This window comes from Homarus americanus, unplaced genomic scaffold (assembly GCF_018991925.1).
Source record: "Homarus americanus isolate GMGI-L3 unplaced genomic scaffold, GMGI_Hamer_2.0 scaffold25827, whole genome shotgun sequence".
Taxonomy (NCBI): Eukaryota; Metazoa; Arthropoda; class Malacostraca; order Decapoda; family Nephropidae; genus Homarus; species Homarus americanus.
The window spans coordinates 11355860-11380681 of record NW_024738300.1 but is presented as its reverse complement, the minus strand read 5'-3'; the positions used below and the strand labels follow the sequence as shown (position 1 = coordinate 11380681).

Here is a 24822-nt window from a genome sequence, read left to right as displayed (position 1 = left end):
AAACATAGAAAATTAACACCAGTATCACGATCGGCCAGGTGGTACTATCTGGTCACGAATTATGAGAGACCACCACTCATTAAGGATATAACAAGAAGGGAAGAAGTCAACTTCCACCGACTGAGACTGGGATACCCATGCATTTGGGAAATAATTGTATCAGCACCAGCAGAGCAGCGCATATGCAAGACCTGCCACAGCGGAGCAGAAAACACACTGCAGCACTACTTCATAGAATGCCCTGAAACACAATTAGCTAGGAGAAACATACAACCCCCTATCACAGCAGAGAAGGTTGCCAGAAAGCTAACCACCAACCACTCTCAAGAAACCCTACAGTTTCTTACCGAGCATCCCCCCCCCCCACACTGGTGGTGATGTACATTTAACCAAAAAGACGCTGGTGTTTTATCCCAGCAGTGGGTGGACCAGCACTTTAGCTTAAGGTCCGCGTAGGTAATAATCCTACAAATCAATTAAAAAAAAAAAGCAGGTTATAGACCTCCTGGGAGGGGGTGCCTCTGGTATGGGTCCTGGGACCGCCGCCGCCTCTGGGGGTGTTCTTGGGGTCACCGCCAACACTGGAAGGGCCCCTAAAGGCACGGCTGCCCCTGGGAGGGCGCCTGAAGTCGCCGCCGTACCTGCAAAGGCCCTTGGAGGCACCACCTCTCCTGGGATGGCCCTTGGTAAATCCGCCGTCCCTAGGAGAAACTCTGGGGTCACCACCGCCCCTAGGAGGGCCTCTGGGAGAGCCGTTGCCCCTGGGAGGGCCTCTATAATGGTCCCTAGGGTCGCTTCCTCATTTAAGAGCGTTCCTGGGGGTGCAGTCGTCCCTGAGAGGGCTTCTGGAGTCGCCGGCGCACTTGCAAGGGCCCCTGGGGGACTCCGCTTCCCCGAGGAGGGCCCCTGGAGTCGCTGCTGCTCCTGTGAGGGCCCCTAACAGCGCCGCCGACCGTGAAGGAGCCCCTGGGGTCTCCGCCGCCCTTTGGGTGTGGCCACTTTTGGGAGGGCCCCTGGGAGGGCCCCTGGGAGGGCTCTTGGGGGCTCTGCCGACCCTAGGATGGCCAATGGTGCCGCCGACGCCCCCGGGAGGGCCCTTGGGGGCATCGCCGTCCCTGGGAGGGCCCCTGGGGTTGCCTCCGTTTCTAGGATGGCTCCTAGGTTCACCGCCGCCCCTGAGAGGGGCCCTGGGATCATCGCCGCCCCTGGATGAGCCTTTTGGGGCACCAATAGCTTTGGGCGGGCCCTTGGGGGCACTGCCGCCTTTGGGAGGGCCCCTGGAAGTTCCGCCACTCGTGGGAGGGCCTCTGGGGTATCTGGCACTCCTGGGAGGACCCCTGGTGGTGCCGCACCTGGTAGGGGAGAACAGAACAGTCAGTCAGTCAGCACAACACCCCAACTTATGTTTTCCTGTTTGATATTTAATCTCCTTTAACTATTCATCGTGCGATTATACTGGAAATGCGATGGGCGGTGTATTTTTTTAAAGTCATATCTTCCATTGTTCTAAATAATGCAAAAACAACTGCGCCCAGCAGCCTACAGGGGCAGCGCTCCCTGGAGCCCTCCCATTTGTCCTACCAGGTACGGCGCCCCCAGGCGCCATCCCAGGGGCTTCGGCGACCCCAGGGGCCCTCCTAGACACGTCGGTGACACCAGAGGCCCTTCCAGGGGTGTCGGCGACCCCAAGGGCCCTCCCAGAGGCGGTGGCGACCCTTGGGGCTCTCCTAGGAGCTGGCGTCGCCCCTAGGAGCCCTGCCAAGGGTGTCGGAAACCCCAGGGGCTATCCCAGGGGCGTTGGAGACCAAAGGACGCTTCCCAGTGGCAGCGGCACCCCCAGGGGTCTTCTCGGCGGCGGCAGTGCCCCCAGGGACCCTCGCCAGGAGTGGCAGCGTCCCATGGGGTTCTCTCAGGGGCATTGGCTAACCATGGGGCCCTTTCAGAGGCGCCAGTGACCCGAAGGGCTCTCCCAGAGGCAGTGCCCCCAGGGGCCCTTCCAGGAGCTGCAGCGCCCCATGGGGCCCTCTTAGGGACATCTGCTACCCTAGGGGCCCTCGCAGATGCGGCAGTCATCCCAGGGGCTTTCCCAGAGGCAGTGGCGACCCCAGAGGCCTCCCAGAGGCGTCGGTAAACCCAGGGGCCCTCCCAGGGGTGTCGGCGACCCCAAGTGCCCTCCCAGAGGCAGTGGCGACCCTAGCGGTCCTCCTAGGAGCTGGCTGCCCCCTTAGGGGCCCTGCCAAGGGTGTCGGAAACCCCAGGGGCCAAGTTGGGTCGTTGGAACCTAAGGACACTTCTCAGTGGCGGCAGTGCACCCAGGGGCCCTCCTAGGAGCGGCAGCGCCCCATGCGGCACTTTCAGGGGCATCGGCTACCCAAGGGCCCTCGCAGAGGCGGGAGTCACCCCAGGGGCTCTCTCAGAGGCAGCGGTGCCCCCAGGGGCCGTACTAGGGGCGCCCCCTCCCAGAAGCCCTATAACTTGCTTGGTCGTGTTGTTGTACATAATGCATACGTCCAGCAATCCTTTATTTAACTGTGATTGGTGGACTAAAATGTAAATACACCAAATTACAGCCAATAGGAGAACAGAACAGTCAGTCAGCACAACACCTCAACTTATGTTTTCCTTTTGAATATTTATTCCCCTTTACACTGTTCATGGTGCGATTATACTGGAAATGCAATGGGACCCTCCCTTGGGCGGCGCCCCCAGGATCCTCCCAGTTGCGGCGCCCCTAGGATCCTCCCAGTTGCGGGGCCCCCAGGGGCCCTACTAGGGACGACGAACCCAGGGGCGCTACCACTGGCCCTACCATTGGCCCTCCCAGGGGCGGGACCCCCAGAGGGCCTACCAGGGCCGGCGCCTTCAGGGGCCTTACCAGAGGAGACACCCCCAAGGGCCCTAAAGAAGCAGTGCCCTCAGGGGCCTAATCAGGGGCGGTGCCCCCAGGTGTCCTTTCTGGGGGTGGCGCCCCGAGGGGCCCTCTCAGGGGCTCCCCTCATGCCACTGTCTCTCTGACTGTCAACAAAATTTAATACACTATTTCTGCGTTCGGGAAGGAACCATTTAGAGATTTTAGAAAGTTAAACAAACGCCTTAAGTACATCTTTTGTTTCTAAGGGAATGAGTTCTCAGAGTACTCGAAGCTCTGAAAACAACTCTGCTTCGTCAATACGTAGGTGCTAGACAGCTGCTATAGTGTTAAACAGATCGCCAATGTTCTTTTTCTTCAATCAATTCTTATAACATACGTGTATCTATAGTATTCATTAAACACAACCTTCCTTTCTCTTCCATCCAGTTGGTTAAGATTGAACAAGAGTTCATTTGATGACTCATGGGATTTTATTTTTTCACTAAAATGTTTCCACTCAGCACAGCCTTCCTTTACTAGTTTATGTGTGGCATTTGAACTACAACCATCACACCACCACCACCACCACCACCACCTGTGTGTGGCGCACCTCAGCCACCAGCCCAGCTGACCTAGCCAGTCCCACAGTCAAATATTTGATCTCAATCTTTTTTATGCAGGTTTCACCCCCGCCTATTCTACGGGCGTGATATTTGCGTCGCATATTGAAATTGGGAACTTTTCCCCGCTCTTTTTGGCAGTGTTAGGGGTTTGCAAATTATAGTTTCAAATGTAGATGGATACGTGTTTTGTGTAATGTTTAATAGTTCGGGAGATTATAAATTTCGGAGATGTATCTTGTGAAATAATTATATATTTTAGTGACATCTCGTAGTTGATGAAAACACCTTGCCTCCATAACTCATAGCGTCTTCACATTACTACTGTACTTCGTTCTCATCTCAAACACATGTTGAGTGGAGCTTCCTCCTAGTGTATACAGTCACCAACACTCGACCCTCCATCAATTATTTTACAGATCACAGATGTCAGGGATTTTTCCATTAATAATGTAACTATTTTTCGAAAAGCGGGCTAAGTGTAGCTACTTTATTCTATATAACTGGATGTCAAATTTAAAACGATAATAGATATTTTAGCATGAATTATGTAAACAGTACTTGTGTTTCGCCTGGCTACTGCAGTACTCTACTTCACAGATATTTTCGCGTTTACTTATTTTTTGGTCACTTTAGAGAATTTGATCGAGAATGACTAAAAGGAAATTTAGTACAACAAGGAATGATGTATATGTGTGTGTGTCAGTGTGTTTGCGCTTCAGAACCAGCCTATACGACACAGGTCTAAAAAAAAAAAAGATTCAGAAAGACCGACGATGAATATTGGAGAAGTACTGGGTAGGAAGACGTGCTCCAGCAGCCTCCAGTATAGCACTAATACGCCCCAGTCTGAACCTTCCCACACGCTCCTCTCCACTCACCTGTTCAGCTTGATTCCAACTTCCGCCGGCCGCCACCAGGTGTCTCTCCCTGTCTGGATCACGTGAGCAGCGAGGCGTATGTTGATTAGCTCTTCACAGCCACCTACCCGCACTTCCCCCCCTTATTGTTCCATTGTACGTAAGTAGGTAATTGGCCTTCTTGTGTCCTGTTAGCCTCTCAATCTTTAGTCTGTAAAAGATGCTCCTGGTTTATCCTACACAGTGCCTTCATCCTGGTTGGACTCTCGACAGAACCCAAGTCGCCATAAAACCTCGACCTCCTCACCATAGCTACTAAGGGAGAGGTCGCTGCAGAGGTCAACCTGGTTCTAGCATTAAATTCAACATCTTGCAAATCAATCAGTGTGCACGTCTTATATATAGTGTACTGGAACCTTTCAATGTTATATAGTTTCAAATAGTTTTAAATTTATTCCCATGTTTATTGAAGAAAAAAAAATGTGTCGCTTCTTAAATTGGAAACTAATATAATATAAACACCTGTTGAATCATATAAAGGCATGTGTTCTAATGACTGTGCTCTCTTTATCTCACTATTGGCTCACCTTATCTCTTGTTTTTCTCTTTCTCTCACTCTCTTTCTGCCTTTCTCTCACTTTTTTCTCTGTCTCACTTTAAATTTCTGTTTGTCACTCATAAATATTGTCCTATTCTTCCTCTACAAGTCCTTCTAGGATCCTCTTCCTCTTCCATTGTCTTCCTCCTCTTCTTCTATAAGTCCTCTTCCTCTTCCATTATCCTCCTCTTCCTCTCTCACTGTCTTTCTCTTCCTCCTCTAAGTGCAGCTCTTCCTCTACCACAGATCTCAATCTTCCTCTGGTCCTCTTCCTTCATCACCTCTCTCTCCAGCTGACTCAGTAACCCGGCCTCCTGCCCTACACCCAGCAGGAATGGGAGACCCTGTTAAGGTGCGGTCACATGACTTAACATGTTCCGTTGATAAAAATCGTTGAAACCGTTTCATAGACAGGCAGTAAATTGGCGATTTCGCTGATTCAGTAGTCACAATGTATAGCATGCTGACTGTTTTAGCAACCAAACTAAGCAGTAGTATCCCTGTATGTGACAAAGTTGCCCTTATCTTACAAAACGCGCCAGGCAATTGTACATAAACAACAGATATCTACTGGGAAAGATGATAATGTGTGATAAGCTGTTTCACCAACCAATGACAGATGAGGAGCAATTAAAACAACTATATCACACGAATGAAAACATTTCAAGGTGTGATGAAAAATGTCCTAACTAATTTTGTAAGATCCCAGTTTTTTAATATTTGGCTGTTGTCTCTTAGTTCTATGTCTGTAACCTTCTTAGTTATATTTCTTTTATTTGATTTATTTTCTAAGTCTTTCTTTTCTTTATTTATTGTATATTTTTCAATACTCTTACTTATTTGTTTAGTTTCTCTTACTTCCTTTTATTCTCAGCTTTACTTAGTTATATTCTATTTTGTGGATTAACCTGGAAAACCACATCCTTCTCTATTCTTACACCTTCGTATGATCACAACACGTACATCTTGGGCTGCCACCACCCAAGCTTTTCTTTAGAATATAACTTCGACAATTATCCTCTCAATTATAATGGTAGCGTGGTAGACAATTGAGTTTTTAAGTATTTTCAGGAATGTCAATTGTTAGAAGGAATGAGCAGTTATGCACTCATTCTACTTGATCAATATTTATTAAAATCAACTCTGATCATATACGCCCCGACGCCACCTCAAGATGAACATAGGTCACATCAAAACTTATGTACATACCATTTAACTCCGTTGCAGTATACATTGGGCGATAAAAAATCAATGTTATGGGTCAGATTAATTTCTTAAGGCTCTTGCTTATAATCTCATCAATATTCGAGCTCGCAATGCAATAATTAAAGAGCAAAATTTGTGCAGAATGGTATTTTACATTTTGTGCTGAAGGGGCATAAGACGAGAATGAGCTAGTGACTCTCGGCTGTTAAAATTTCAGGCTTTGAGCAGTTGACAGGTTTCTCTTAAATGATTAAAGACATTCTTAAATACACAACTGACAATAATTTCAATGCAGTCATCAGAATCTTTGATGATTATGAATTAAAACAGTCTTGCTTCAGTGGCGAATGGAACTCTTGTACATCTTCCCAGGCAGAGACAAGATGTCCACTCACCCTTGCAAGCTCTCCACTAAATTTACTTGACGATTTCATTAAAAGTAAATATAGTTAAAGCTTTCAACATCACTGACAATGAATTTTGAATATTTCAGCTGTAAGCAGGTATACATAACTAATACTAACACATACGCATTCATTCTTAAATTTAAATATACGAAACACCACATGTGATACTAAGAGATTCTGAAACACATTAGAGAAAATGGATGTCTCCGTCTACAGAAGCTGACGATAGACGTTCCAGGAGGGGGCTAAAAAAATAAGTTATAGCTACATGTTTTATGAGCTATTGAGCATAATATGACTCATCTCATTTTACATTAACTAACATAAATGACTGTGGTCAAGTACAAAGCTTTTCCCTCCCCCAAGATTCATATTACATGGTATAGTCAATAAAACATTACAGCAATTACATAATCTTCAAAACAAAATACATTGTGATAATTGGTTATTTGTCAACAATACATACTGTGCAATATAACAAATGTAAAATAGTTTCACATACATAGAAAAAAAATCTGGTCACATAAAATGAGTTAAAAAAATATTCAGGCACAGATAAATAAATTCATATTATGAGATTCTTACATTCGCAACACACTACACATCAGCAACACACTACACATCAGCAACACACTACACATTAGCAACACACTACACACTAGCAACACACGACATAATAAGAATAAACAATACATCTGTTACATCTTGTCCATCAATTTTGTTTTACATGTAGACATAAGGAAGGTTTTACTTTAGGCAAATGATTAGAGGCTTAAACAGGACCACAACAAGGTTAACCAAAAGAGTTCTCAGGCAAGGTGTAGCTAACTTGACTCCATCCGACCGATGAATGAATTGGACTGACTTTTTATTGCCCAACGTCTATCTTCGTTCACGAGACGAGGCAAGATCTGAGGGTCGGAGTTAACGTGACGTCCAACAGACAATAATGCCGATGCAACAGTCCTCACGAGATACTGATCAATCATTACCCTTCTGTTGCTTTGTAATAATGCATTTAAACTGCACCTGGTCCATGTATCCATACACACCTGGCTGGCCATCACTAAAGTCCAGTACAACTACATCTTATCAAGACTGAGGCCTAACTAGAATACGACCTAAATAATCAGATGGTCTTAACTCAAGTGAAACACATCTTCCAACCTCCATGTCCTTACCTCACTTTGACAATCCTCCCCCCCCAAAAAATCAAAATTCACAATCACTCACAAGTGTAAAACACCACAATTACCTTCCATAATCAACAAATCCAAAGGCAAATCACAAAGGCAACACAACACCACATCACCATTCAATTACACTGGGTTCCCCCTTCTCACACACCCGAAGTCTAGTAGCCATGCCAGCCACTAGCTTCCACACTCTTCCCTTCATCAGGCTCTGATCCTGATGGGAAATCCCTAAGTGGAGCTTGGATGTCACTCATCTCCACCACCATGACTTTCCCCACACACCTCTGAGTCTCCAGCAGTCTTTGCTACTGAGTACTTGCCTGCATGGCTTTGCTAAGCTCTCCTCGGAACTCACACACAGGGTGTAACTTATCAACTATGACTGTGATCATCATGCCTTGATGTCACAACAAAGCTTCAACTCAACTTCACAATAAATAAATAAATAAATAATCAGTCAATACCCTTCCATAGCAAAGTGGGTACAACAATTGACATATAAAATGCTCAGAATACTGCTTAAATGATTAATCATAAGAAGATTCTTAATAGTATTGGAGACTGACACACAGAACATTACTCCAATCCTCCAGAAAGAACAATTTACACTTTCAATACACAAAAAGTACTCAGAGTAACGCTCAACTGATTAATCACAAAAAATAATTGATATTATTTGACGAGAATTTCTCAAAGAAATTCTTACTCCTAAGATTTCACTAATAAAGTACAACCTATTGGTGGTACAGCGGTAAAGTGCATAACTCTTACCTTGTCAAGGGTTCGAGCCTCGGCCCGGACCCACGTGAGAAGGGTGTTATCCAGTGTGACTCTCACTACCAAACACCACAGGTTTCCCGGTCTCCAGTTTCCTCCTGTACTAACACTGGATAAACCTCCCAAACGGCTAGTAAGGTGATAAGTGGCCAATATGGTAGTGCACAATCCATTTTCAAAGATTGCATTTACTAGGCGTCCATATCACCATAAAGTCTTCAACACAACCAATGCAATGCTGAAAGAATATATAAATTAGTTCTCAAAATCACATACAGCGCACTTACTAACAATGCATATAGTCTACACTGCAAGGAATATTAATGCACCACTGTGAATTAAAATCATTGGCAAAAAAATACAACACTGAAAAATATTACACTAAATTCACGTTATATCAATGAATTCAATGGTCAGAAAACTGACGTAAACTGAGAACTTGAACACATTCTATTCTAGTTCACTACCACAAATAGATGGTATTGGTACAAATAAAAATTTAGTTACACAAGCTTTGTACAGTGTGGTATTCAGAAGTGACCCACTTCCCACAACACCATCAACACGGTAGACGTTCACTTGCCACACCCAATGCCTGTAAGTGTCAATAACATTAACGCAATTGAACAAAATAAAATTACACTGGCATGCAAATACAACTTGTCTGAATTCTCCCCCATCCCCCCAAAATTGGTTAGGTTAGTTTAAAAGTTCAAACAATGACATTTTTGGGGGATAAATTTCCTAATGATGAGAGATGTGTAAGATGTGCTCAATAAACTAGTTGTGGTGGCCGGGATGGAGGAAGTGGGTCACGCCCTAGTGGCTGGGTAAGTGTGGGTGTTCGGTAGGCGGGGATGTCCTCACACCAAGTAAACACAAACATTACAGTGAGGGTTTTAATCGATGCCGCAGAAGTGGTTAAGGGCAAGTCTGTTGGTCATCCGCCATACCTATTTTCTAGACGTAAATTTCACATCTTTCTCTTCTTATAGGGATACATCTCTAAAGTAAACACACTTGGATACGTAACCACCTGCTGTTCTTAAAGTTCACAGCACATACTCTTTTGCCTGAGTTTGGGTGCATGCAGTATGGAACAGGGCTCTCCACCATAACCCTGAGAGGTAACCCTGGGATCTTCACTCTTCTCTGGCGGCCTCCACACATTAAGTTCTTCAGTTCTTAATTCCCTTACCTCATTCTAAATCCTTACGACTATGTAGGTGTTTTTCCACCATGCGAGGATAGGATACTGCAGTCTTAATGTGCACTAATCAAGGACATGTACCATTATTTATAGAAAGTGAATGATGAAAGGGATCAGATCATCAAGTGGGTTGCCTTGCCGACTACTGTGTACCTTTCAACTCAGTCTATTCCTGCCCGGCCAACACCCATCCACTAACTGTACAAGTGTCTGGGGGAACACTGAGTAAACAGGTATTTGACAGCCACTGGAAGGTGTCACGGAGGAAGGTACAGGTCGTGGGGTAGGGGGTGTCAGGTGGGTATGGCACAGGTCTAGGGGTAGGGGTGTCAGGTGGGTATGGCACAGGTCGGTGGGCAGGGGGTGTGGTGGTATGGCATGGCTGTAGGGGTAGGGGGTGTCAGGTGGGTATGGCACAGGTCTAGGGGTAGGGGTGTCAGGTGGCACAGGTCTAGGGGTAGGGGTGTCAGGTGGGTATGGGCCAGGGGTGCTGTGGGGGTAGGGGTGTCAAGGTGGGTAGGTGGGTAGGTGTGGGGGGGGTGTCAGGTGGAGGCAGGCTAGCAGTCAGGTGGGGTATGGGTCAGGGGTAGCACAGGTCGTAGGGGGGGTGGCAGGGGTATAGGGTGGAGTCTGTCAGGTGGGGTATGGTAGGGGTAGTGTCAGGTAAGGTATGGCACAGGTCTAGGGGTAGGGGTGTCAGGTGGGTATGGCACAGGTCGTAGGGGGTAGGGGTGTCAGGTGGGTATGGCACAGGTCTCAGGTGGTATAGGCACAGGTCTAGGGTTAGGGTGGTGGGTATGGCACTAGGGGTAGGGGTGTCAGGTGGGTATGCACAGGTCGAGTAGGGGTGTCAGGTATGGGTATAGCTGGAGTCTAGGGGTGAGGGGGTGTCAGGTGGGTGGCACAGGTTCAGGGGTAGGGGGTGTCAGGTGGGTATGGCACAGGTCGTAGGGGTAGGGGGTGTCAGGTGGGTATGGCACAGAGTCGTAGGGGGTAGGGTAGGGGTGTCAGGTGGGTATGGCACAGGTCTAGGGGTAGGGTAGGGTGGTCTAGGGGGTCAGGTGGGTATGTGGGGGGGTGTCAGGTGGGTATGGCACAGGTCTAGGGTAGGGGTGTCAGGTGGGTATGGCACAGGTCTAGGGTAGGGGTGTCAGGTGGGTATGGCACAGGTCAGGGGTCAGGTGGGTATGGTAGGGGTGGGCAAGGTGGGTATGGCACAGGTCGTAGGGGGTAGGGGTGTGGGTATGGCACAGGTCGTAGGGTAGGGGTGTCAGGTGGGTATGGGAGTCTGGGGTAGGGTGTCAGGTGGGTATGGCACAGGTCTAGGGGGTAGGGTGCAGGTGGGTATGGCACAGGTTGGGGGTAGGGGTGTCAGGTGGTGCACAGGTCTAGGGGTAGGGGTGTCAGGTGGGTATGGCACAGGTCTAGGGGTAGGGGTACATGGTGGGTATGGCACAGGTGGGTGCGCGGTAGGGTAGGGTGTCAGTGGGTATGGCACAGGTCTAGGGGTAGGGGTGTCAGGTATGGCACAGGTCTACAGTGGGGCACAGGGTCTAGGGTAGGGTGTCAGAGTGGGTGTAGGCAAGGTCTAGGTCGTAGGGGTAAGGGTGTCAGGAGGGGGTGGGGGGAGGTAGGCCGTGGTGTGGTTCACGGTGTGTGGCCGCGTAAGGAAGCGGCGGGCGGAAGTAACGTGAAAATGGCCGCCTCCTCTGCTCTGTCCCTTTAATATCAACTTGGCTGGCAACTGTGGTTATTGCAGCGTCTCTCTCTCTAATTTAGGGCCTTTTCATCCCGACGGCACCGTCGGCATGCTTCCTCCCGTCCTCCCCGTCCTCCCGTCTCCCGACACTCCCTCCTCTCATGACGGTGGTGGTGTTGGTGGTGATGTTGATGAGTGTGGTGGTGGAGGTGGTGGTGATGATGATGATTGTAGTGGTGGAGGTGGTGATGGTGGTGGTGAAGATTGTAGTGGTAGTGATGGTGGTGGTGGTGAGGTGGGTGATGGTGGTGATGAGGTGGGTGGTAGTGATGGTGAGTGATGGTGAGTGATAGTGATGATGGGGTATTGATGATAGTGGTGAGGGAGAGATGTTAATGGTGTTAATATTTAAAAAAAAGATAATTAGTTATATTGTAGGTTAACTAATTTAATACTTCTCTTTTTTCGTTTCTCCTTCAGGTAAGAGAGAAGGAAGGTTTGTTTATGTGTATCCTGTTACCTGATTGGTCAATGTTTGCAGGTAAGAGAGAGGGAGGGTTTGTTTATCTGTCTCCTGTTATCTGATTGGTCAATGTTTGCAGGTAAGAGAGAGGGAGGGTTTGTTTATCTGTCTCCTGTTATCTGATTGGTCAATGTTTGCAGGTAAGAGAGAGGGAGGGTTTGTTTATCTGTCTCCTGTTATCTGATTGGTCAATGTTTGCAGGTAAGAGAGAGGGAGGGTTTGTTTATCTGTCTCCTGTTATCTGATTGGTCAATGTTTGCAGGTAAGAGAGAGGGAGGGTTTGTTTATCTGTCTCCTGTTATCTGATTGGTCAATGTTTGCAGGTAAGAGAGAGGGAGGGTTTACCTAGTATCTACTGTTTCCTCATTGGACAATCCTACTAATTCTTACAGGTAATAAATAAATTGTCATCCAAATGAATAAAACTTAGATAATAATAATAATAATAATAATAATAATAATAATAATAATAATAATAATAATAATAATAATAACAATAATAATAATAATAATAAGCGTAATAAGAATAATACGAATAATTAATCTATGCTTCTCTTTCATTACACAGTACGTTAAATAAAGAATAACATTGGTGTAATTATCAGGTTAAATTGAAATACAAAAGTTGATAATGCTTTGACGGTGTTGAAAATTTGTTAGCCAATGGAGAACCGGATGACCTGACCACTAAGTTTGTTTCTCCTATTATGTAAAGTGTTCAAGTTAACACAGATAATAGAGAGTTTTAGCTAAGCGGTGTGAGTTTACGTAATCAATATGTATAACCCCTCACATCTCGTTATTAAACTAGCTAGTCAAGGTGTAAATACCATATTTTACTACAGGAATCCTTTGAAAGTTCTCCGATTTATTGAATGGTAATGAAACTTTGATGAAAAACTTTAAATCAATACTTGAAAAATCTTAGTTGTCAGAGCGGCCATGTTGGGAACTGGATTGAGAGAAAGGGCTCGTTAAATATCATTAGTCCAACTTCTGCTGCGACAGGTTTCTTGAAAATGCACACAAGGGTTTCTAAGAACACACACACACACACACACACACACACACACACACACACACACACACACACACAGCTGAGACTATAACTTTATACTCAAGCTACACCTCCACATGCCAGACACTACATCAGTCACATGTGCCCTAGTGACACCTTTCCTGTGCAGGTATGGGGGTGAGGAGGTCGCTGTCCACTGTCTGAAGAAGCTAATCTGACCCCACTTTTCTTCCCTCACGTTACAAGACCACAGCAACAACAACAAAAAGTAAAAAACAAAAAACAAAACAAAAAACATTACTTAAAACAATAAATATCTCACATATCTCACACCATTGAAAGTTATTCGAGGAGTTTGTTAATGAGAGTGACAACACGTATATAAGTCTTGTGAATACAGAGAAGAATACAAACAGGCGAGGGTGGTGATCGTCTGGTAAGATGGTGGACGGTGCTGCGTGAAATTCTTGGTATAGGGTTTAGTCAGCCCAACACCAGGCTCTCTTGACCTGACCAGTGTGGGGTTTTTTTTTTTTTTATACGAGGTGGATTTTTCCCCCCATGGCTTAACGCACCAGTTTTGATCTTGGTATTCCTTGCTTAGAAATTCTGTTGAGGAAAAATATCGTATTTTGGAAATCTAACTTGACATAACCTAAGGAGCGGACCCAACCTGAAACTGAAGTAACTTACCTCGGTTTCTGTAGTCAGGAGGAATGATTGCGGGCCGGGCTAAAGTTCATTACTGTAGATAGAGTGTTGTTACTTAACCCACATATAGCAGGAGGTAAGTGATCAAGGGTACGTACCTTCAGCGTCCTCCATCCCTCACTCGCCTAGGTGACAAAACGGGTTCACAGCTTCCTAGGTATGAGGACTACACACACACACACACACACACACACACACACACACACACACACACACACACACACACACACACACACACACACACTGAAGGGGTAGGTGTGTGTCTTGATCTAACTGCATAGCTTTAAACCATTGTGTGGAAGGCAAGGGTTTTAGGAGTCTTTAAAGCAGCAGTGTGTCAACCTTGGACTCCAGCAGCAGGTGGTCAGGAACCTTGACCCAGCAGGGGTGTGTGTCAGAACCTTGACCCAGCAGCAGGTGTGCTTGTGGGAAACCTGACCAGTGGTGTGTCAGGAACCTTGACCCAGCAGCAGGTGTGTCAGGAACCTTGACCCAGCAGCAGGTGTGTCAGGAACCTTGACCCAGCAGCAGGTGTGTCAGGAACCTTGACCCAGCAGCAGATGTGTCAGGAGCCTCGACCCAGCAGCAGGTGTGTCAGGAACCTTGACCCAGCAGCAGGTGTGCCAGCAGCCTTGACCCAGCAGCAGATGTGTCAGGAGCCTCGACCCAGCAGTAGATAACATAATCCCCCTTCGTCAGCAGCAGAAGTAAGACCAGGTAGCGGTCGCCCTAGTCAGCGCGGCCAGCACCATCCACTTGTCTCAGCCAATTAGCGCATCAGCTCAAGTGGCGGCGCGCGTGATTGGTGGGTGCACGTAACCAACAATCTTCCCCAGGAGATGCCAGCCAAGATAAGACAACGTAAATGACCCGCTGATGAAAATCCCCGGGAGTAGTCCGAGAGCCCAAGCTTAGCGCCCCGTGTCGTGGGAAGTGGGAGACCAACAGGAAGGAGAGGGAAGGAGGAGGAGGAAAAAGGAAGGGAGAAGAATGAGGGAGAGGGGAGATAGAGGAGGAGGAGGAGGGAGACGTCATCACCGAAAACTAATTAACCCACAATTAAACTATTGACCATAGATTCGGAATCCACATACTCAGGAGGACTTATACTGAGATTCTCAACAAAATCACACAGATCGCGATGTTTTTTTCCGGCCATGAAAATACCCTCACACGTATTTCCACCCAAATATGGCTTTTCTCTCTAACTAAAACTAACCCCCCCCCCCCCAAAAAAAAACATTAAATGGTTCCCAAGTTAAATTCCCCCCAAGCTGCAGATGTATGATTAAAAATATTAACTCTGAGGTCATTTCCAGTTGCCCCCTTGTTTCCGTATTATTGCAAATCTTATTTTGGAAACCTTTTGAAAATCTTGACCCAGGAAGACAAGACTATGTAGAAGACGGTGGTCGGCAACCCTCTGATTGATTCACACCACCATGTAAACATTACCTAATACCAGTACAACACGCGTAAACTCCGAAACCACACAAATATCTTTCTCTTTTATCTTTCTCTTATCAAAGGAGCCGACCCGGGGTAGAGAGGAAGACACCGACAGCTAATCTTGCCCGAGAAAGCTTCAGTCCCTGTTTGTCTCACTCACGGATCGCTGCTTACAGTGAGACGGGCTGAGAGATTATTACACTACTTCTACTGCTTCAGGTGTGTTGTGTTGAGCGGTGTATCAGGTGTAGGGATCATGGTGGTGCCTATATCTGATGTAGGGAGTCATGGTGGCTTCTGTTATACCCTTGGTGGAGAGAGAGAGAGAGAGAGAGAGAGAGAGAGAGAGAGAGAGAGAGACAATCGGTCACTGGTAGCATTAAATCGCACGTGTAAACATTCCCTCACTTACTAATAAACAATATGTTTTGGTCTGAGGGTTGGATACCACGGCCCTCTCCACCCTAAAAAGTGATGTACAGATTGTCTTTCCCATTCCTCTCATTTAACTCTGATTGCCCAGGTGTAACTTGAGGCCTGGATGTTAATCGATTAGTGGAGCGTGTTCTGAGGTAATGGTATGCCAGTGCAGTCGTCGATGCGTCCGATCTTCATGGGATAATCCTTGACACCTAGTTCATATACCTCGCTAACTTAAGGCGTGGTGCGGTTGTGTTGGCGGGACCTTTATAAATTTCCACACCATAAACAAGTTTCCCCAAGGTGTCCATAAACACAGGGACGACCAATGTAATTCTTCTTATGACTTTAAGTAAAATTTAGTCTAATAAGGTCACAGTGTGGATTATAAGGTCACAGTGTGGATTATAAGGTCACGGTGTGGATTATAAGGTCACAGTGTGGATTATAAGGTCACAGTGTGGATTATAAGGTCACAGTGTGGATTATAAGGTCACAGTGTGGATTATAAGGTCACAGTGTGGATTATAAGGTCACAGTGTGGATTAGACATCAGGTTATATCCGCCTCTCTCAGGATAATCAATTCATCTCAAACGGGTGAGTCAGCTAAGGCGCCACATTACTGAAAGACCTGCTGACCCAAGTGGAAACAGTGTAGACAGAATGACACTAATGATCTGACAGGTATAGGTTAAAGGTAGTCCAGGTGTATGATAAAGGTACTCCAGGTGTATGATAAAGGTACTCCAGGTGTATGATAAAGGTACTCCAGGTGTATGATAAAGGTACTCCAGGTATATGATAAAGGTACTCCAGGTGTCTGATGAAGGTACTCCAGGTGTATGATAAAGGTACTCCAGGTATATGATAAAGGTACTCCAGGTATATGATAAAGGTACTCCAAATGTTCTGCTACAACAACGTACACACAGCCTTCCATTTTGACCCCTAGATGAAAGGAAAACAAATATAAGCTTTGAAAGGTAATTGAAGGTCATTTTTCCATAGTAATTAAATGTAAGTTCAACCTTGTATGTATTCCAGCGTCGTATATTGACTCTCACAACTGACTTGGTTGAATGTATAGAATGTACAACTGAACAACTTATTAATTTCCTTTATAAACTAAAAATAAGTAAATTAGGGGAATATTAAAGTGTCATGTATTTTTCTTTGCCATAGTTTGATAATATAAATGTTTACTACTACTCCTACTACTACTACTACTACTACTACTACTACTACTACTACTACTACTACTGCTACTACTAAAACCATTCACCAGAGAGTTACAGGTTTGAAAACATTAAAAATACACAACTAATATAAATTTCTTCTCATGAATTCCCATTTTTCCAACTATTACATACAAGCAAAAAATTAATCAAAGTTACGTCCTGGCTCTGTACGTTCATCGGCATCTCCACATGAAAGGACTAGAAAGAATAAAAAAAAGCAACGATAAATAGGCTAAAATCAGTCACACAGACTCAAATTAGTGAAATAAGCTTAAATCAGTTTCTAATCAATAGGGATAAAATAGGGGGGAGAGGGGAGGGGAAAGGGGGGAGGAGGGAGGGAGGGGGATACCAACCCTTCACCCATCATTACAAGGAGATTTAGAACCCCCTTCGTCGATTCTCGCTTGTTTAACACAGTGGGGCCAAGATTTAATCCTTTAAACATCGATTGAAACACGTCGAGCATATTGAAGCGTGAGGCATTGCTCGTGTGTGTGTGTGTGTGTGTGTGTGTGTGTGTGTGTGTGTGTGTGTGTCATTACTGAGGCTCTCTCCCTAACTTATACGTGTAGGTAATGGCTCACTGTTGATGACTCTTAATGCAGACGCCATCACGGGAAGGATAAGGTGAGGGTAGGGAGGTGAGGATAGGATAATGGTGAGGATAGGATAAGGGTGAGGATAGGATAAAGGTGAGGATAGGATAAAGGTGAGGATAGAATAAGGAAGCGAGGATACGAAGACTGGAGAGGTATGTGAAGAGGAGATAAGGAGGAGGAGAAGAATAAGAAGATAAAGCCAGGAGAAGATAATGAGAATGACAGTCGGGACATAATAATAACAAACAGAAAACAAAACAATGGAGAGAGAGAGAGAGAGAGAGAGAGAGAGAGAGAGAGAGAGAGAGAGAGAGAGAGAGAGAGAGAGAGAGAGAGAGAGACTGGTTAATAAGTGTCTAAAATCTTCTATGTTTTGAATGAAAAATGAACCATAACCTAACCTAACCTAACAACAACAACAAGGAGGAATAACAACAGCTAAAAATTAAAACTCATAATGCCATAGATTCTCAAAACCACGTTGCTAGACAGGTGACAATTTTTTTTTAAACCCCCTTTTTAATTAAATAAAACCACCTTATTACACCTTATTATACCTTATTATATCCCCAGAGCATAATTACACCCCCTTACCAAGTGTTATTAAGCTATCATAAGTGAGTACTGGTTAAGTTATTATTGGTTAGCGTGTTTTTTTTTATCTCGGCTGCAGTAGGATTAGCGATGCACTATAGAGGAATTGGAATCTTTACATCCCCCTCTCTCTCTCTACGTTAATTGTCTCCCAACCCCTTTTCCATGATGCTCGTCTGGGTGTAATCCTTTAAAAGTCTCTCCCAGTCACGTCGGTTCATTTCTCTTATTCACCCAGACGGACCCCTCTATTCTATCGTCTTTCATTATGGTCTGGAGAGGATAATACAACACCCAATTATCATTATGGACGAGATTCTGACCACTGGTGTTTGTTTAACGTGTTTAGTGATTTATTTGATTGATTTTGTTTTAGATTTTGAACATAGATATTGTTTTTGTAAGCTCAATCACAGTGGTTATTTACATTACTTATCAGGAGGCACAAGATAAACTGGCCCTCTGATCTTCACTTGTCTCTAGCTTGTAGTTTGTGGGGACGCAACTACAAACTCAGCTTCACTACCACCAAGCTAACTTGGAACGAATCCCGCCCACGTGAAGCTGTCAGCCACACCATAGCTACACATCAGGCCTACAAGACCAGCCACTCTCCTGTACACACACACACACACACACACACACACACACACACACACACACACACACACACACACACACACACAGAAGGCGTGAGGGTGAGAGCATGAGTACTCTGGGCTGGTGCCAGCGAGGGTCGGTGGGTGCACTCAGAGGGCTTGTGGGTGCACTGTGAGGGTCGGTGGTGCACTGTGAGGGTCGGTGGGGTTGCACCAGGGAGGTCGGTGGGTTGCACTGTGAGGGTCGGTGGATGCACTGTGAGGGAATGGTGGATGCACTGTGAGGGTCGGTGGGTGCACTGTGAGGGTCGGTGGGGTTGCACCAGAGGGTCGGTGGGTTGCACCAGAGGTAATGGTGGGGTTGCACTGTGAGGGTCGGTGGGGTGCACAGTGAGGGTCGGTGGGGTGCACTGTGAGGGGCGGCCCAAGACGTGGGAGAAACAGTCTATCCAGCTACAGGACTTACCCAGCACAGTACCCAGCACAGTACCCAGCACAGTACCCAGCTGAAGAAACTTGCTTAAGCTCTTAACTCCGGGATTTTCCAATATACAGTATACAAAGTTTCTTTCTATCTGGACTTTGTGTGGAGTGGGCCAGTCGTTTGTCTGTTTTAGTGTCCGTCTGTGTAGCTCTGAGTGTATGTGTGTCCGTCTGTGTATCTCTGAGTGTATGTGTGTCCGTCTGTGTATCTCTGAGTGTATGTGTGTCCGTCTGTGTATCTCTGAGTGTATGTGTGTCCGTCTGTGTAGCTCTGAGTGTATGTGTGTCCGTCTGTGTAGCTCTGAGTGTATGTGTGTCCGTCTGTAGCTCTGAGTGTATGTGTGTCCGTCTGTGTAGCTCTGAGTGTATGTGTGTCCGTCTGTGTAGCTCTGAGTGTATGTGTGTCCGTCTGTGTATCTCTGAGTGTATGTGTGTCCGTCTGTGTAGCTCTGAGTGTATGTGTGTCCGTCTGTGTAGCTCTGAGTGTATGTGTGTCCGTCTGTGTAGCTCTGAGTGTATGTGTGTCCGTCTGTGTAGCTCTGAGTGCATGTAACCGTCTGTGTATCTCTGAGTGTATGTGTCCGTCTGCCAGTCTGAATTGGTCAATGTCCTCTGTAGAGAAATGTATAGTGTTCGGTGGGGCCCCCAAAATGTATGGGTGTCGTGCGTTCAAGGGTGTTCGTACGTCTGTATGGGTGTCTGTACGTCTGTATAAAAGGTTCAGGTCGTCTGTATGGGTATGTCTGTACGTCTGTATGGGTGTCTGTACGTCTGTATGGGGTGTCTGTATGGTGTCTGTACGTCTGTGGCGTGGGGTGTCTTCCGTACGTCTGTAGGGTGTTCGTACGTCTGTGGGCGGGTAAGTCTGTGGCCGTCTGTATGGGTGTCTGTATGGTGTTCCGTACGTCTGCAGGGTGTTCGTGGCTGCCCGTATGGGTGTCTGGTACGTTCAGCGGGTGTCTGTACGTCTGTATGGGTGTTCCGTACGTCTGTATGGGTGTCTGTGGCCGTCTGTAAGGGTGTTCGTACGTCTGTATGGGTGTCTGTACGTCTGTATGGGTGTTCGTACGTCTGTATGGGTGTCTGTATGGGTGTCTGTACGTCTGTATGGGTGTCTGTACGTCTGTATGGGTGTCTGTGGCCGTCTGTAAGGGTGTTCGTACGTCTGTATGGGTGTTCGTACGTCTGTGGTTGGGTGTCTGTAGGGGTGTCTGTGGCTGTCTAAAGGGTGTCTGTACGTCTGTATGGGTGTCTTGCATGCTCCTGTATGGGTGTCTGTATGGGTGTTCGTATGTCTGTATGGGTGTCTGTATGTGGGTGTCTGTATGTCTGTAGCGGTGTCTGTACGTCTGTATGGGTGTCTGTATGGGTGTTCGTGTCTGTATGGGTGTTCTTGTAAGGGCGCAAGGTATGTCTGTATGGGTGTCTGTAATAAAGGGTGTTCGTAAGGTGTCTGTATTGCCTGTGGCGGGGTGTTCCTGCGTACGTCTGTATGGGTGTCTGTACGTCTGTATGGGTGTCTGTATGGGTGTCTGTACGTCTGTATGGGTGTCTGTACGTCTGTATGGGTGTCTGTACGTCTGTATGGGTGTCTGTACGTCTGTAAATTTCTTGTCCGGGTTATCGATATATATTGTGCAGTTATAAAATGTCAGAGTAATATATATTATCATTTATGACAAAATAAACTACTTCACATTCAAGGTCATCACAACAGTGCAAAGTTCAAGGGTCACTGCTAGTTCATAGGTCACTGCTATAGTTCAAAAGGTCAAGGTCACTGCTAGTTCATAGGTCACTGCTATAGTTCAAAAGTTCAAGGTCACTGTTAGTTCAAAGGTCACTGCCAGTTCAAAGGTCACTGCTAGAGTTCAAAAGGTCAAGGTCCTTTTGTTCATCTCATCTCATCACTCTACTAAACTACACATTTCCTCTCTCTCTCTCTCTCTCTCTCTCTCTCTCTCTCTCTCTCTCTCGGGGTGCTGATAACACACACGGGTATCAAGTACAGTTCGTGACGGGCTCCACCTCGCCTTCCCCAGCTGTTTACTTGGCGTATGAGGAAGGTAGGGGGAGGGAGGGAGGGAGGAGGAGGGGAGGGAGGGAGGTGGGAAGAGGGTGGGAGGTTAGGGTTAGGTTAGGGGAGGGAATGAGAGAGGAGGGGAAGGGAAGGGAAAGGAAAAGGGAAGGGAAGGGAATGGAGAGAGAGAGAGAGAGAGAGAGAGAGAGAGAGAGAGAGAGAGAGAGAGAGAGAGAGAGAGAGAGAGAGAGAGAGAGAGAGAGAGAGAGAGAGGAGGGGGGTGAAAAAAAACGAACCAGTAGAAGTGGAGAAGAGAAAGAGAAGGAGAAAGGAGATTAGGAGAGAATAGGGAGAGAGACGGGAAGGAAGCAGGATAAGAGGGGAGGTGTGATAAAAGTGAGACACGGGCGAGAAGTTACAATATATGTGGACAAAGTTAAGGAGATATTCACCAACGAAATTGAGGGTGAGAAAGAGAGAGAGAGAGAGAAAATAAAGAACAAGGTGTGATAAGAGGGAAGACTAGGAGAAAACATGATGATGAGGGGAACTATTTATGAAGAGGGGGGCATGGCGTGGAGAGAGAGAGAGAGAGAGAGAGAGAGAGAGAGAGAGAGAGAGAGAGAGAGAGAGAGAGAGAATTGGAAGCATGAGGGAAGACGCCATGTGAAAGGGACGGGGGGGGTGGCAGAGGGAGTGGGGGGAGTGAAGGAGGCCAGAAAGAGAAGAGATAAAGGGGGATTGAGGGGGGGAGGAAGGAAGATAGAGTCATGGGTGTAAGAGTGAGGAGGGAGGAGGAGGAGGAGGGAGTGAGGGAGGGGAGGAGGGAGGAGGAGGGAGTGAAAGGAGGGAGGAGGAAAGTGAGTGAGGAGGAGTGAGGAGAAAGGAGTGAGCGAGTGAGGGAGTGAGTGAGTGAGTGAGTGAGGGAGGGAGGGAGTGAGCGAGGGAGTGAGTGAGTGAGTGAGTGAGTGAGTGAGTGAGGGAGGGAGTGAGCGAGGGAGTGAAGGGAGGAGTGAGGGGTAAGAATAAAAAGGTTGTGGGCGGGGTAGAGTCGGGTGGTTATCATATGTGGTACACTTGTTCCTCCCGCCGCCGCTCCCCTCGTCCCGGTTATTACGCCAGCCTTACCCTTGTCCCCGGTCACCCTGCCAACACTCAAACATTATTACATTTTCTCAACATGATGATGGTTTGTGGGTGTTCCTCCGAGGTGACGAGGTGGTTGGGGTGAGTGGTGCATCTGGGAGGTGTTTGGAAGGTGCCAGGTACAGCCAGGTGTCAGTACAGTGAGTGTCAAATGCCTGAGTGCCAACACAAGTAGCCCTCGGCCCCCAGTCTCCTCCCGGCGATCAATGGCGGGAACCAATCAGCGCCCGCCTCTGTCCTGCAGGGATCCTCCCAGCCGGAAAATCGACCATTCAGGCGTGAGCTGGCCCGTTCTCCATCCCCTCGTGTGACGCCACGCACGCCTCCCGCGTCCTCCCTCACTCACTCACTAGTGCCATGCACGCCTCCCGCGTCCTCCCTCACTCACTCACTAGTGCCATGCACGCCTCCCGCGTCCTCCCTCACTCACTCCAGGTGCCATGCACGCCTCCCGCGTCCTCCCTCACTCACTCACTAGTGCCATACATCGCCCTCTGCTCATCTCTCATAGGTGCCATGCACGCCTCTCGCCATCTCTCATGAGTGCCATGCACCCTCCCGCGTCATCCCTCATGAGGTGCCATGCACGCCTCCCGCTCATCTCTCATGAGTGCCATGCACGCCTCTCTCGCCATCTCTCACAGTGCTGCACGCCTCCCGCGTCATCCCTCAAGTGCCATGCACGCTCCCTCGCCATCTCTTATGAGTGCCATGCGCCTCCGCGTCATCCCTCATAAGGTGCCATCACGCCTCCTCGCCATCTCTCATGAGTGCCATGCACGCTCCCGCGTCCTGCCTCACTCACTCACTAGTGCCATGCACGCTTGCCTCGCTCTTCCTCACTCACTAGTCCCATGCAGGTCCTTGCCCCCCCCCCTCCTTCACTCACCAGAGTTATACAGAACTTTCCTCGCCCTCCCTAGTCAGCTTGTGTCATGAACATTCCTCCCCCACATACCTCCAGAGTGTCAGCTACTGAAAACGAGCGTATGTACCGCCTGTGTACACCTGACTTACGAACATTAACACTATCACTGGTCCTCGCCGGCCAGGTATGCAAGTCTTACCTGCGTGCCCCCCCCTTACAATAGACAACACGATAACCCCAAAAGGTATTTCTAGGCCCCCAAAAATCGCGATTTCTGAGATGTTGTTCAAAATCTCAGTATAGGTCCACCTGTACTCGCTAACTATTGGTTCCAAGGTGATTGATTGGTGTTTCTGAAGTTCTTCTGGATGTACTTAATTACTGCAGTTAATTCCATCAACCTTCAAGTCTAAAAGAAAAGTCATTAGTTGGCGAGTACAGTAATTAGTATTGAGAAATAAGTCATTAAAATATTCCAAGCGTCATTACGACCATTAATTACACCGCAATCGAAATGTCGACCATAGATTCGGAACCAACATATACTCAGGAAGACCTATACTCAGTAAGACCTATACTCGGGAGGACCTATACTCGGGAGGACCTATACTCGGGAAAACCTATACTCGGGAAGACCTATACTCAGGAGGACCTATACTCAGGAGGACCTATACTCAGGAAGACCTATACTCAGGAGGACCTATACTCAGGAGGACCTATACTCAGGAGGACCTATACTCGGGAGGACCTATACTCGGGAAGACCTATACTCAGGAAGACCTATACTCGGGAAGACCTATACTCAGGAAGACCTATACTCAGGAGGACCTATACTCAGGAGGACCTATACTCAGGAGGACCTATACTCGGGAAGATCTATGCTCAGGAGGACCTATACTCAGGAGGACCTATACTCAGGAGGACCTATATTCAGGAGGACCTATACTCGGGAAGACCTATACTAAAATTCTCTACAAAATCTCAGAGAATCGCGATTGTTTTGACCCTAAGAACACCTCCCACTTAGGCCTGATTTATTATTTTTTCTCAGAAGTGAAATTTAATGTGTCTAACTACTTAAAGCTATCCAGAACAACACAAAAAACCACCAAAGATGACCTTGAAAAACCATAGACAACGTGTAATTAGCGATAGTGAAGTAATTAGCGATAGTGAAATAATTAGCGTTAGTAATTAAAATTTTTGAGATATCATTTGGACAAGTAATTATACAGATATCAAATTGCGGACAACAGATCATTAACTGAGATTATTTGACTTACTGACTGACTGACTTACTGACTGACTGACGGAGAGACTAACTGACTATCTCCTCCTGCCATCCCTCTTTTTCCTCCTCTTCCACCTCCTTATCTTTCCTTTTCCATCCGACTTGCCACATCTTCCCTCTACTATAAACCATTTCTCTTCCATTTATCTTCCTCTGTCTCCCCATACTTGTCTTTCTTCTCCTCCTCCTCCTCCTCCTCTTCTCTCCCCCTCTTCCTCCTGTACGTCTTAGCTATATCCTTTCCCTCGTAAACCATTTATTTTTCTATTTTTTTATATTTTCTACTGTCTTCTCCCCCTACTTATTGTTCCCCTTCTCTTTCTTCTTCGTCTTCTCCTCCTCTTCCTCTTTCCTTCCTTCTTTTGCCCTTCCACCTCCATCTCTCTCATCCCTTCTATTTTCCTCTCCTTCTCCTCCTCCTCCTCCCTTCCCTC

At 46.9% G+C, this 24822-nt stretch overlaps 1 protein-coding gene across 1 annotated transcript; it reads left to right on the top strand.

The window, feature by feature from the left end:
* Positions 1 to 526: 526 nt before the first annotated feature.
* On the top strand, positions 527 to 1955 carry LOC121873983 (basic proline-rich protein-like). Its single transcript, XM_042377864.1, has 3 exons — positions 527 to 686; positions 811 to 1373; positions 1536 to 1955. Exons 1-3 carry the CDS (start codon positions 527 to 529, stop codon positions 1953 to 1955), a joined length of 1143 nt encoding a protein of 380 aa, XP_042233798.1.
* Positions 1956 to 24822: the final 22867 nt, after the last annotated feature.

What these genes read in the sequence shown, in the direction of transcription:
- LOC121873983 (XM_042377864.1), top strand. Translation starts at nt 527, where the DNA reads ATGGGTCCTGGGACCGCCGCCGCCTCTGGGGGTGTTCTTGGGGTCACC. An exon ending in CTCTCCTGGGATGGCCCTTG is followed by an intron (nt 687 to 810) that starts GTAAATCCGCCG and finishes CTCATTTAAGAG; the next exon opens with CGTTCCTGGGGGTGCAGTCG. An exon ending in TGGTAGGGGAGAACAGAACA is followed by an intron (nt 1,374 to 1,535) that starts GTCAGTCAGTCA and finishes AACTGCGCCCAG; the next exon opens with CAGCCTACAGGGGCAGCGCT.